The sequence below is a fragment of the Dendrobium catenatum genome, unplaced genomic scaffold, assembly GCF_001605985.2.
Source record: "Dendrobium catenatum unplaced genomic scaffold, ASM160598v2 fragScaff_scaffold_1300, whole genome shotgun sequence".
NCBI lineage: Eukaryota > Viridiplantae > Streptophyta > Magnoliopsida > Asparagales > Orchidaceae > Dendrobium > Dendrobium catenatum.
In genome coordinates this window covers 194,072-209,344 of record NW_021319762.1, presented here as the reverse complement: position 1 = coordinate 209,344, position 15,273 = coordinate 194,072, and the positions used below count along the sequence as shown (strand labels likewise).

General features: G+C 36.6%; 1 protein-coding gene across 4 annotated transcripts in view; it reads right to left on the bottom strand.

Moving 5' to 3' along the window:
* Nucleotides 1-6,047: 6,047 nt before the first annotated feature.
* LOC110105097 (ubiquinone biosynthesis monooxygenase COQ6, mitochondrial) overlaps nt 6,048-15,273 on the bottom strand; it is a 29,077-nt gene continuing 19,851 nt past the window's right edge. For all 4 annotated transcript variants that reach the window (XM_020834466.2, XM_028699490.1, XM_020834470.2 and 1 more), the window contains 5 exons: nt 9,350-9,417; nt 9,209-9,260; nt 7,671-7,889; nt 6,876-7,478; nt 6,048-6,518 (listed from right to left, as the gene is read on the bottom strand). In XM_020834466.2, coding sequence (XP_020690125.1) covers nt 6,303-6,518; nt 6,876-7,478; nt 7,671-7,889; nt 9,209-9,260; nt 9,350-9,417 — 1,158 coding nt within the window. In that variant the 3' untranslated portion in view covers nt 6,048-6,302. The remainder of the gene's footprint in view (nt 6,519-6,875; nt 7,479-7,670; nt 7,890-9,208; nt 9,261-9,349; nt 9,418-15,273) is intronic.

The following is a 15,273-nucleotide window of genomic DNA, read 5'->3' as shown; positions in this document are numbered from 1 at the left end:
TATATAAACTTATACATAGTGTGTATAATGATTGTACATAATATGTATAAACTTATACACAGCGTGTATAATGCTTATATAAAATTGTACATAGTGCATATAATATTTGTACAAAGCGTGTACAATACTTTTACATATTGTGTATAAACTTATATATATAATGTATAATACTTATACAAAGTATGTACAAACTTATATATAATAGGTAAGAACTTGTACATAATGTATATAATGATTGTACATAACATATACAAACTTGTAAAAAGTATGGATAATGCTTATACATAGCTTGTATAATGCTTATACATAACGTACATAAACTTGTACATAACATGTATTAACTTATACATAGTGTGTATAATGCTTATACATAGCGTGTATAATGTCTGTGCATAGCATATATAATGCTTGTATTAACTTATACATAGTATGTATAATGCTGAAATATAGCATGTATAAACTTGTATATAGTGTGTATGATGCTTGTACATAATGTGTCTAATGCTTATATATAATGTATATAATATTATACATATCGTGAATAATGCTTGTACATAGCTTATATAATGCTTGTATAAACTTGTACATAGTGTGTATAATACTTATGCATAGCGTGTACAATGTTTATATAAACTTGTACATAGCGTGTATAATGTTTGTTCATATTATGTATAATATTTGTACATAATGTGTATAATACTTGTACATAGCATATATAAACTTGTACATTGTGTATAATGCTTGTACATAGCGTGTATCAACTTTTATATAGCATGTATCAATTTTTATATAGTGTGTATAAAATTGTGCATAACATGTATAATGTTTGTATATAATGTGTATAATTTTTGTACATATCGCGTATAATGTTTGTACATAGCGTGTACAATATTTGTATAAATTTATATATAATATGTATAATGCTTGTCCATAGCATGTACAATACTTGTATATATCATGTATAAAATTGTACATAATATGTATAATACTTGTACATAGCATGTATGAACTTGTACATAACGTGTATAAACTTGTACATAGTGTATATAATGCTTGTATAAACTATAACGTATATAAACTTGTACATAGTGTATATAATGCTTGTATAAATTTATATATATTGTGTATAATACTTGTACATAGTATATATAAATTTGTATATATTTTGTATAATACTTATATAAACTTGTATATAGTGCGCATAATGCTTGTACATAATATGTATAATATTTATATATAGCATGTATAAGTTCGTACATACTGTGTAAAAATTCATACATAATGTGTATAATACTTGTACACAATGTGTACAAACATTATGCACACTATGTACAAGCTTATACACGTTATTTACAAGCAATATACACACTATGTACAAGTTTGTACACACTGTGTTCAAATATTATACACACTATGTATAAATAGTATACACATTATATATAAGTTTGTACACAATGTGTATAAGTTTGTACATACACATTGTACATAATATATATATACTTGTACATAGCATGTTTAATGTTTGTATATAATATGTACAAATTTATACATAGATTGTATAATGTTTGTACATAGCATGTATAAATTTATACATAGTGTGTATAATACTTGTATATAGCGTTTACAATACTTCTATAAACTTGTAGTTAGTGTGTATAAATTTTTACGTAGTGTATAATGCTTATATATATCATGTATAAACTTATACATAATATATATAATATTTTTATAAAATGTATATAATAGTTGTACATAGCATGTATAATATTTGTATATAGTGTGTATAATACTGGTACATAGTATATATAATGCTTGTATAGACTTATACATAGTGTGTATCATACATATAGATAGCGGGTATAATACTTATATATAGTGTGTATAAACTTGTACATAATGTGTATAATGCTTGTATATAGCGTATACAATACATGTATAAACTTGTACATATTGTGTATAATACTTGCACAGCGTGTACAATGCTTGCATATAGCGTGTATAATGCTTGTATATATCGTGTATAATACTTGTACATAGCGTGTATAATGCTTGTATATATCATGTATAATTCTTGTACATAGTGTGTATAATACTTATATAAACTCATACATAGTGTCTATAATGCTTGTATATAGCATGTATAATATTTGTACACAATATGTACAAGTTTATACACACTATGTACAAGCATTTATACGTTATGTATAAGTTTATACAGACTATGTGCACACACACACTCACATACACTAATATACACATTCGCATACACCTAATATACACTACAACTATATTATACAAGCAATCATACATACATACACTAATATATACACACAAACATACACACACATGCACATGGCAACCTCAGGACTACATATGCAGTATTATTCAACATAAGTAGAAATTGTGCAAGGATACTATTTGGAAAGATAGAGCTCAGGAAAGCGATCACTTCAATTGGGTGAAGTTATAATGATAACTGGATGAAGTATAATTCATTGGGACAACTTGAAGGTATATCTTATTGCTATGAAATACATTGGGAAAGTAATAGGAAGGTGGATGTTTAGAATGCAAGTCTGTATTAATGATTAGGGAAATTGTGCAAGGATACTACATATGCAGTATTATTCAACATAAGTAGAAATTGTGCAAGGATACTATTTGGAAAGATAGAGCTCAGGAAAGCGATCACTTCAATTGGGTGAAGTTATTCAATTCGGTGGTGTTTGTCCATAGACGGAGAGGGAGTAATAAAGAAGCCCATTTTTGTGCTTAGCAGGCTATTGAAGAGCAATATTTGTGGAAATACATGGAAGGGAATTCTTAGTACTTGCCTCAATAATTTCTTAATATTCTTGAGGAAGGTTATTGTTTGGGTTTGTTTTTTTCTTAAGGGCCGTTTTGACCATTTTTCTTGTTTTGTTTTTGGTTGTTTTGTAACCTTTGATTTTTTTTATTGCAATAAAGCAATATGTTCTTAACACTGCCGTTGCCAGGTCCCAAGTCCTGGATGAGAAAAGTGGAGGGTTGCGTTAGGTAGTCGACAGCCAGCGTAAAACTTGTCGAACAATAATGACATGAATCCTTTAAAAAATTTTCCCCACGTAGTGGGATAAAGGCTTGATGTTGTTGTTGTTGTTGTAGAAAAATTAAATAGGGGTAATTACAAATCTCCAACCAGGAAAAAAAGTTGTGACCTACAAATATAGTATAATATAATATAGTGTAGTATAGTATATTTATCCCTTAGCCTGCTATTGGGAGGTATTGTGGTATATTGGTTATGTGGTAGAAGCATGATGTCTCTTTTCAGCTTAAATTTGTGGTGATTTTAATTATATTCTTTCCCAAGAAGAAAAGAAGGGGGCAAGAGATTTAGGAATTCACCTGGTTGTAGAGAGATGGTTGAATTCATGATTAACAATGATCTCCATGATCTTGGTTATGTTGGGTCAAAATTTACTTTGTGTAACAATAAGAGTGGTACACAAAAAAAAAAATTGGGTTAGATTGGACAGCATTTTAATGAACTCAGTTGAATTACGGATTAGCCCATTTGTTAATGTTAAACATTTAGTTCAGCTTGTCAGCTTGCTTCACATCACTATCCTTTGTTGTTGAATTTAGCCCTGATAGTGCAAATAAGACCCTCCAAGTGGATCATGTTTTAAGATGTTTGGGCAACTTTTCCTACTTCTTGGAAGTTTGTTCGGAAAAGATGGCAGAAATCTAATGTTGGAACTGGTACTAATATATTGGATAGAAAGTGTGCTAGAACTCTGAAGGTTTTGTTCCATTGGAGTAAGGCTCAGATTAGAGGTCTTGAAGAACAAAAGAATGACATTGATTGCAGGTTGGCTGAATTACTGATTGTGCTTTGGGTTTGTCTGCTACTAAAGAAACTAAATTGAAGCACAAGGTAAAGGAGCTTAACTCTACACTTGGAAGGCTTTCCATGTGGTGGAGGAAAAAAGCCAAGGTAAGATGGATTAATGAGGGGAATTTTAATTTGCGGTTTTTCCATTCTTTTGCAACTGCTAGAAGAAGATTGAATCAGATCAATTCTATTAAAATGCCTAAATGAAGAGTATGTGAAAGATCATAATATCATTAGTTCAATTTTTTGGGACTTTTTTTAGTAACAAGTGGAAGGAGAGAGCTATTTTCTTAACTGGGTGGCCTGAATTCTATGTGGATAACAAAATTGCTGCCACTCAGGTGAGATGGTTATAGGCTGAGATGGAACACAAAGAAATCTTGGCTGCTATCAAACCGTTGGGTAATAATAGAGCCCATGGTGGTGATGGGATAACAATCTCTTTTTTTGAAGTTCTATTGGGATATTGTGAAGTTGGAAGTGCTAAATGTTGTCAAAGAATTTTTCAAGTTGGGGAAGATGTTGGTTGGATGGAAAGAGACATTGGTTGTTCTTATTCCAAAAAGTACTCAATGCGTTGATCCTTCCAAATTTAGACAAATTAGCACCAATCTTTTTACAAGATTGTGTCTAAATTGTTGGTAAACATAATTAAGATGGTACTTTCAGAGTTGATTGTTGAGCAACAAGGAGCTTTTGTCCCTGGAAGGTCTATTTCAACCCATAGTCTCTTGGCCCAGGAAGTCATTGGTAAATTCAGATATTCAAAGGCTAAGTTTGGGTTTATGGCTCAATCTCAAGGTGGATATGGAGCGGGTCTATGACAGCATGAGTTGAAAAACTTTGCAATAAGTTTTGAAGTTAATGGGATTTTCGAATAAGCTGATCAAGTGGGTGCTTCAGTGTGTAACTAATCCTAGGTTTTCTTTGTTGATCAATGGTCTGAAATTCTCTTGGATCAATGTTGGGTGTGAATTTAGGCAAAGGTGCCCATTATCACCTTACATATTCATCTTTTGTTCTGAATTGTTGTACAAAGCCTTTGCTTAGCAGAGATATTAATTAGGTGTGCAAATCACTAGGAATTCAGAGAAAATTTCTCATTTGTCTTATGCATATGATATTTTGGTCTTTGCTCAGAACGGTTATTATGATGAAAATATTATATAACCATTGCAAATGGACGAGCCAAAGAATTAACTATCAAAAATCTACTCTTATGTTTAGCAAAGCATGTGTTGTGGGGAAGCAGAAGGGGATTGCTAATCTGTTGGGCTTCAGGGTGGTGAAGGAGTTGGAGTATTTGGGAGTTCACTTGGCTTCAAGGAAATTAAAGGTTATTGATTTTGGCAAGTTTATAATAAAGGCCAGGGAAAAACTTGGGGTTTGGGAAAGGAGGTTTCTTTCCTTTGTAGGAAGAGCAACTTTGATTAGAATCTCTTTCATCACAATCCCTATGTATTTTATGACTCACTCATTAGTTCCCAAAGGTGTGCTAGCTGAAATTTCTAGGCTTGCTAGAAAGTTTCTCTGGCAGAAGGATAGTGAGTGAGATGGTTGCCATTATGTTGTCTGGCATAAGATATGCAGACCTATGAAGCTTGGGGGATTGGGCTTCCATGATCCTGTTGAATGGAGAGGCCCTTTGAGAGTTAGACTAACATGGGGATTCCTGTGTAGTCCAGAAAATCTTCTACATAGAATTGTTAAATCGAAATATGGGACTGATGTTTGGAGTGGACATAAAGTGTGGGATACTTCTGCAACTTGGAAGATTCTAGTGGTTGGGGCTAAGGCTCTTAGGACGGTTATCAAGGGGAAGATTGCTAATGGCAAGGGGATTAACACAATGAATGATGTCTGGTTTCAAAATAAAATCTTAGCTAAGTGCCCTTCATTTATTAATGTGGAGAAAGTTGCGGACACAATGATGGGGGAATTTATTAATGAAGACCAAAAGTGGAAGGAATAAGAGCTGATGGAGGCTAAAAGCTTATTGGTATTAGGCCAGGCAAGTGGAGGCACGACCCGTAGTGCATCTGAGAAGCATAAAAATGACAACCTATCCTAACCAAGACCCATTGTGAAGAGGCTAAAAGCTTGAATAGACATAATGAGCATAGCATCATAGCCAGAAGCAACTTGCACCCAACCTTAACAGGAGTTTCTCATATGAAGCTCACAATGGCATTATTTTTTTCACTATCTTGTCAAATAACTTCAATATAGCTTCCACAATAACAATGCCAACTGATGAAAAATATTATTCTAAGTTCGAGTTTCTGAAAACAGAAGGAAGAGCTATAAAATTCAACATCTATCAGGAAAATCTAAATTTAAAAAAGCAAGAAATGCTCAATCATTCTTATCTCTGATTAAATCCTGCCCAACTTGTTTAGCCGTTCCTTTCATCATTATTTGCTTCTTATGTGAAAAGAGGCCATTTTTGCTCGCCCATTGCATAGGAAACTATATTTCTTTTCAGTGGAGTAATAAATTGAGCGCCATGAAATGCAACAGCCCTCAAGAAATTAAGTGGTGCAAAATCCATCAAGTAGGCCTTCTGGAAGCCATCGAGAACCGCCATCATAGTGAGATTAGCAGCCTGTCTTTCCCTCTCATACCTCTTCAATAAAGAAAGCTGCATCAAGAGGAGAAAAAAAAAGTGAACAAAAATTGGTTTAGAACCATAAACCAAAGAGCAAACACGCTTTCATTTGAGCTATAAAAAAAAGTTACAAATCCCAATCACAGATGATATCCAAGAACATGCACAAAAATTATTATCTGGCAGGAATAGAAGTCATGCATAGCAAAAATTATATTAACAGTGACTAAATCCATCAAAGTTAACTCACTCATAGATGCCATATCGATTTTGTAATTGGATGCCAAATGGAACCTAGCAAAGTTACAACACTAATGACAATTTGCAGATACATGGCTCTCACATTATACTAAGCAAAGGCATTCAACTGATTCAATGTATGATGAATACCTCTCCTATGTCAGCCCCTACTCGGAGGCCTTCATCAATGACTTCTGATAAGGCAGCTGCATCGCCAAACCCCAAATTGACTCCTTGACCAGCTAAAGGATGCACAACATGTGCTGCATCACCAACGAGAACCACCCTTTTGGAAGCATATTCAAGAGCATGCCTTAATGACAGAGGAAATGTCATTCTTTCTGACACTAAATCAGTAACTTTTAGTGGCACCTGGAAATGTTCTGCCATTGATGCTGTACCATATCCAGATAAAGATGATATTCTGTGCACAAATTCATCAAGAAAACTTGATTGAGGGTGAGAACTATAACCATAATCCAAAGCATAATTCACTGCCTCCACAAAGGCATCCCTGGTCATTGATTTATGAGTTGAAGATTCTTCTGGAGTCATTGTCCAAACGATATTGCTGAATTTGTCACCAATAGGTAAAAGTGCAATAGGACCAGAAGGCAAAAACCTCTGCCAAGCACAGTGGTTTTCAACAGAGTGCTCAACTGTACAAATGACCGCATTCTGTGGATAGTTCCAACCTGTTGTCTTTAGTCCAGCCATCTCCCTGACATGTGACTTGGCGCCATCAGCTCCTACCTGTAGTGATTAAACATTACATGAGTTTCTAAAAAGAAAGGCACGTGTGAGAAAATGTAGTTCCAATCCACCTAACATTTATGAAGGGATAGATCATTCATCAATGGGCTATTCAGGATTTAGGTATTAATGAAACAGGGATAGGAAACTTAACTCCTTGAAAAGTTCAATCAAATTAGAATATACACTTACTACTAATTTTGCATAGAGGTTCTTCCCATTACTCAGGCACAGCTTTACCGAAGAACCATTGTGCGTTGGTTCTATAGTATTACCAGATGATGCAACTCTTGATGAATCACCCATCGGTTGTACCTGCTCTTTTGATGTTATTGTGGATCTAAATTGTGATGGAAATTTCAATGAGGCCAATCTAGCATTGTGTATTGCCTTCTGAAAGTCCATATTCTCCTAATCACAGTTCCCATGTAATAAGAGAAGTTAATAAAAATAAGGAACAATCAAGTGGCGATGGATGTTTCTCAACGCCAAGGCTAGCATTAAGCTCTGAAAACTATATGAATTTTGTAGAGCATGAAAAGATTATTCAAAAACTTAAAAGTTTGCTAAATGTGAATCATTTATGGAAATGAAAGAACAAGAAGGAAACCGATAGTTTCTTTTGGTTAGAAAGAGGGGAAAAGGTTATTAATGTCAGTCTTATAAGTATGGAATCCGACCCGTGACCCGAAATTGACACCCCTAGTCCTAACCAAAGAACTTGAAATCAAAAATTTTAGTTTCTTGAAGTATTTCCAATGTATGGAAATAACAAGATTGAGAAAAACTCAATAAAAATACACTTCAAAAAGAAAATGCTCATAATCCAATGGATTCTCCAAATAAAATTGGGTCCAAGATAGAAACAACATAGGCACACAAAGGAAGATACAAACAATTAACAGGAAAAATAATCTATTTATCTCAAACTAGAGCAGACATATTTCCTAGTTAGTCATGTCAGTTGACACATGAATAATCCCACAAAGAAATACCTTAAAGCTGCATACTAAATACTTAAAAAGACACATGAAAAAGGTTTATTCTTCAAGAAAGGAACTAATAGAAGTATTGAAATCCTCATTAGTGCTAATCGAGCAGGACCCATAACTAATTAAAAATTCTTCTTATTATTGCTCGTTTAGATGGGAAAATGTGGTTGCTAGGAGAACTAAAAAAATTGTTTGTTTTTTGCCCAAACAAATGTCGAGGCATAATTTCTAGATAGGGCTCATGGAATTTATGAACCAACGTGACTTAAAAAACTTCTTGAATAACTAAAAGTATATGCTAAAGAATCAATGATGATGTGACAAATTAAGTTGCAATAAGTATTACTTAGAAATATGTCCATCAGGATATATCTAACCACGTTGAGACTGATATGCACTTCATTAAAGAAAATTTTGAACAAGAAGTTATCAAGGTGATTTACACTCCACCCAAATATCAAATTCGTGTCATATTTATAAAGCTCTTAATTATTTACAATTCAATACTCCTATTTCAAAACTAGAAATGAATAACATATATTCTTAACTTAGACGGGGGAGTAAAACTCTTGGAACCATTTCCGGTAACTTCACAAACATTTACCACTATGCAACCAAATCTGGAAATCAGACGCCATTTCTTAGCTCACAGAAAATGTAAGTGAAATAAGACAAACAAAAAGAATCATCATGCACGAGTTAACAATCAAATCATACGGGATATGAAAAAAATAGTACCTGTAAGCAGGACAAGAGAGCATCACACAGCACCATGTTCTCCACTACACAACTGAACAAGGAAGAAAGGTTCAAGACGATATCATTAACCGACTATTTCAAATATATACAACAGTAACTCGCATTCATTTCACAACATACCCAAGGTATTCTTTGCCAACATCTCTAGCATGATACCTTGTGTAACCCAAACCAGAGTAATCCCATACCTATCAGTATAGTTACAAAAGAATACATTTGCACTCTTAGACTATTTATTACATTCCCAGGAAAAAAGATTTAACAGTCGGTGCTGTATCAAAATCATATATACAGATTTAAGACGGAAACTAATTAAAAAGGTAACATTGCAAGGAAACTAACAGTAAGTATTAGATGCAGATTAACCAAGAAAATATATCAGTTCAATTAATAAATGATATGAATAATAGAAATAATCAAAATCATCAAGTAAACTATACCTTTGGAATGGAGAAATTAAAGACTCAAAAAGAATTAGCAAAGCATTAACTTCCACCTCCACCTATCAACTAGCTGAAATCTCCATAGCAACTTGGGCCAAATTCACTACTTAAGTATTCTGTTGAAAACAATAAACGAAGTTCTATATTCGAGTATCAATGCTACTGCTTAAAAACCACTAGAATTTCACAAAGAGAAGATCATAGCCCATTAAATATCTACCTTCAGTTAAAATCACTACAAGCATACTTTGAATAAAAGCACGCAATTGAAATTATCTTACTTGAATTGCTAATAACAAACAAAAACTGTGAGCTTCCAATTTAAACTTTTTAATACAAAATTTGGGACAATAGTGGATTAAGAAGGTAAGATAAGCAAGTCAAGGATGTAAACATATCAAATTCACATTCAGCGCAAAAAGAGAAAAGCAACGCAGCAGAAGTAAGAAGAGAAAAATGGAAACTACATTCTTTTTCATAATTCAGATGCTCTACATCAACGCTTCCATTCTCTATTTATTGTTGTAAGCGAGGAATTATTATTAAAGGTAGCAGAAGGTATTATCTACAACCATGCACTTGATATTTATTAGCCAGTTAACAACAAAGATAAATCGCTGGATTAAATTAATTTTCAGGATTTTATGCAGTTCAAGGACGTCCATGACATTGAAAAGATTAATTTCTATTTAGTTTTGATGTCTTCCACAATCTCAAACATGATCGCACCTGCCTCTTCCATGATAGGTTTGACAAGGATAATTGTTTGCTGCAAACACTTCTTGTGCTGTGTTATTGGATGCTGCTTGTCAGAGGGGTGCAGACATAACATAACAAACATCCTAAACTCCTCCCACAGACAATTCAGTGTACACATTACATCAGCTTGGCCACTAAAAGTTCCGAATAGTTGTCCTTGCGAGTTTCTCATATCTCTTTTCACGATTTAACGAGAATATCTTGAGTCATGAAATCTTCCCAAAGGGTGGATTTAATCTGTCTAATCAACAATGGATCCTTAGCAAATTACTCTTCACACCTACGCTTCAAAATTGCAACCCCTTGTATTTCTGTACCTTCAAAATCTCTTTTAGAGGATTACCGAATGAATTTGGGGGAATAGGGAAAGGATCCATCAATAAGCCCAATGATTCATTGCCCAGTAATGACGATTCATAAAACTCAGCCATAAAGCATAAATTTTTACAGTCAACTTAATGACAAAACTTGATCAGATGCAGATAGTGTAGAAAGAGGATGCTGATTGCAAACCTAAAGCTATAGTATTTTCTTTGCAAAAATGTACAAAACTTGAAAGTATTTCCTTCCGATTCAAGATCACCGAACCATTTTCTATCATTATAGGAACAGATCCAAAGTCTGCTCCTACGAAGCTAAGAAAATTGAATCCCAATAGAAATGCTGATTCGGTTCTTCCTAAACCGACCAGGTCTACAGGAGGCGGGCTAAGCCGCCAAGGCTTGTGGGCCCCCCTAGGGCGGGAATGAGAGAGAGAAGGGGTTGGCTAACACTTAGGGAAACTATTTTGAATTTGGTTCATTCTAGGAAGCCTTTTATTGGTTTTTTATTAGGAAGATATGTATTTTAAAAGAAGAGGGAGGCTAGGATTATGGCATACATGCTTTGAGTTGTTCTCTTGGAGTTTTCTTTGGTGTCTTGGGCTCTAGATTCATCATCTAGAGATTAGGAGAGAAGGATCCTCCTCTCAAATTGAGGATCAATTGTATCTTGCTTATCTTGCTTGGTGTTTACTTTTGCTTTGATTCCATTATTACAATCTATGGTTTTGGATTGATTTCATCAAGTTTGTCGCATTACACCCGTTGTTTTTACTTATTGTTAGAGTTGCTTGCGAACTCAAGTATTTCCTATCAAATTGGGTATCAGAGCGTTGTGTTGGGACCATCAGCGGCGAAAATTCTGAAATTCAGCGGAGAAATTTCATCCAGAAGAAGATCTTCTCGTAAATATCGGGAAGAAATATGGCCAGAAAAAAGGTTGAAGTTTTGGAAGGAGAAATTGAGCAACTTAAATCAGATTTGGAGGGAAAATTTTTTTTATTTTCAAAATCAGATTTCATCCAATAATGAAAGGATGGAAGGAAAGTTTTGTCGTGATGAAAGAGATGTTGAAGAAACTGCTAGACGTGAGGACCAATCCGGCGACATCGGAAGCAAGGGAAACCATCGGCGACTATAGAAGAGGTGGAAACCCTAACATGTTTAGGCGAAGGAAAAATCAGGAAGTGGAGATTTTGGAGGGTGAAGACGGAATGCCTCCTCTAGAACCACTTTCTAGAGAGGAAATGAGCACTGGTTTCGAAAGAAGGGCTGCTGATTTTGAAGGGAGAAGGGAGGATTCCTACCGCAAAGGTGTTGAATTTGAAAGAAGAAGAAGGGAATTTGATGAAAGGATTGAGTATGATCACCGGAGGGAAGATTGTGACAACTGGGGAGCACCTCCTCTTCGTGGAATGGGAGGTTATGGAGGATTCAAGGGCAACGGGGATGACCCGAATGTGAGGAAGCTGAAGATGTCCATCTTTGAGGATGAGGATGACCATGGCTGGATCTACAAGGTGGAACGATATTTCACCGTCAACGGGTTGACGGAGGAAGAGAAGCTGACGATAGAAGCACTGTGTTTGAAGGGGAAAGCACTGACATGGTACCAATGGCGTGACATGAGGCAACCCATCCGAAGCTGGAGGGAGTTCAAAGAGTGCTTACTAGAACATTTCTGAACCGATAGAGGAGGAGAATTCTATGAGCAATTCTCTACCTTGACACAGAAGGGAACAGTGGTAGATTACCATAATAGGTTCGAGTACTTGCCAGCAGATTAGACCGGCTCTCTGAGACAGTGCTGGAGGGGAATTTTATGAAGGGGCTTAAATCGGAGATACGGGAAACGGTTAGGATGATAAAGCCAAAAGACCTAGGAGAGGCCATGGAGCTAGCCCAGTTGGTGGAGGATCAGAAGCAGCAGGAGAGAGGGGCTAGAGGGAGCAACTCGGGGCGATCATATAGGATGATCAGCACCTTCTTAGCTCGCAAAGGGCCAGCGCCAGGGAGTCTGAAGAAAGTGCCCAAGGAGAGAGCGGAGGAGGGGGAAATGGGAATTTTCAAAAGGCTAACAAAGAAGGAGATACAGGAGAAAAAAGATGAATATGTTGTGTTTTAGATGTGATGAGAAGTACATGCCAGGGCATAGGTGTAAGGACCGAATTCTTCAGGTTCTCACCATCTGTGATGACATGGAAGCTGAAGAGGGAGGTGGGAGCGATTTCAAGATGGAGGAAGAGGAGAAGTTGCATCTAGATGCTGCAGAAGTCTCCCTAAACTCAGTGGTGGGATTCACTCCAAATCACACTATGAAAGTGAAGGGAGAGATAGCTGATACAGAGGTGATAGTGTTGATAGATAGTGGAGCAACCCACAATTTCATCTCCACCCAAATTGTTGATCTGCTGGGGGTGAAATTAGCAGATACAGGAGGTTATGGAGTGATGATGGGCACATGAACAATGAAAATGGGTAGAGGAGTTTGTGAGAGAGTGATGATGATCATTCAGGGGATACATGTGAGTGAGGATTTTCTTTCCTTGGAGTTGGGAAGCACTGAAGTCATCCTGGGAATGAAGTGGCTCCAAACCTCGGGAGATACCAAGGTAAATTAGGGAACCCTGAGAATGGAACTGGTGGTAGGGGAAGAAAAAAGAGATTCAAGGTGATGCAGGGTTGTCAATGACTGGGGTATCTCTCAAATCTTTGATCAAGACCATAGAGGAGATAGGTGGAGGATATTTAGTGGAGCTGCACAGTTTGGAGGGAGCTAGATTGGAGGAGGGAGGGGGAATACCCCTCTACATACAATCGTTGATTCAGCAATTCCAAGAGGTGTTTCAGCCGCCTCAGGAATTTCCACCATCGAGGGAGCAGAAGTACGCCATCGCCTTGAGGGAAGGTATGTCACCCATCAGCGTCAGGCCCAACCAATATCCTCAATTTCAGAAGGATGAGATTAAGAAGCTGATTTGTGAGATGCTGGAGGCTAGGATCATCAAGCCGAGTGCGATTTTCTCTAGTCTAGTTCTACTGGTCAAGAAGAAGGATGGGAGCTGGTGATTTTGTGTGAACTACAGAGCTTTGAACAAAGGGACAGTGTCAGATAAGTTTCCTATTCCTGTGATTGATGAGCTCTTGGATGAATTGTATGGGGCAGTGATGTTCTCCAAGTTGGATTTGAAGCCGAGGTACCATCAGATCATAATGAGAAAGGCAGACATCTCAAAGACAGCTTTCAGGACACATGAGCGTCATTATGAGCTTATGGTAATGTCATTTAGGCTTACCAACGCCCCTGCTACTTTCTAGTCACTGATGAACAGGGTGTTCAGGCAGTACCTCCAAAAGTTTGTTCAGGTGTTTTTTTATGACATACTAGTGTACAGCAAAAATGAGGAGCATCTGGAGCACTTGAATATGGCCTTGGAAGTCCTATAGGAGCATCAGCTGAGAGCCAACTTGAAGAAGTGTTGTTTTGCCCATACCGGTGTGGAGATTTTGGATCATATTGCATCCAAAGAAGGGGTGGAGGCCAATCAGTCAAAGATTGAGGCAATGTTGAGGTGGCCCTTACCTAAGAATTTGAAGGAGTTGAGAGGATTCTTAGGACTAACGGGATACTATAGGAGGTTTGTAAAATGGTACATAACTATAGCATGGCCACTGAAAGAGTAGCTGAAGAAAGATGGGTTCTTACGGGGAGAGGCAGTCACAGCGGCATTTGAGAGACTAAAGAAAGCTATGACTACTGTACCAGTCTTAATTTTATCAGACTTCACTCAGACCTTCATAGCGGAGACAGATGTTTTAGGGTATGGACTGTGGGGAAGTACTCATGCATAATCATCAAACCATTTCCTATTTCAGCCAAGTGTTAACAGTCAAAGCCAAGCTGAAATCAGTCTATGAGAGGGAGTTGATGACCATCGTCTTAGCAATTCAGAAATGGAGACCCTACCTGTTAGATAGGCATTTCATTGTCAGAACTGACCAGAGGAGCCTAAAGTACTTGTTGGAGCAGCGGATGGTGACTGAGGAGCATCAGAAGTGGTTGTCCAAACTGTTGGGATATGATTTCGAAATACAGTACAAGCCAGGAGTATAGAACAAGGAAGCAGATGCCTTGTATAGAAGTATGGCAGTATGGGGGAGCTACAGACAGTGGTAGTATCAGTTCCTTTGATGCTAGATTGGGAGACTATCAGGGAGAAGAGTGCTAAAGATGAAGAGTTGGGAAAGATCATGATAGATTTACTGAGGTACGGGGGTAGCCATCTAGGGTAATCATTGGAGGAGGACAGACTATTGTATCAGGGGAGGTTTGTGATGCCCGGACCTCAATCCGCATTCCAAATTTACTCCAAGAGTTTTATGGGAGCATTGTTGGGGGTCATTTAGAGGTGCAGAAGACATACAGGAGATTAGCCTTGGAGCTGTAATGGAATGGGATGCACAGAGATGTGGAGGAAATGGTTTGTCAGGGAACAAATACCTGGCCATGTTGCCATGAGAA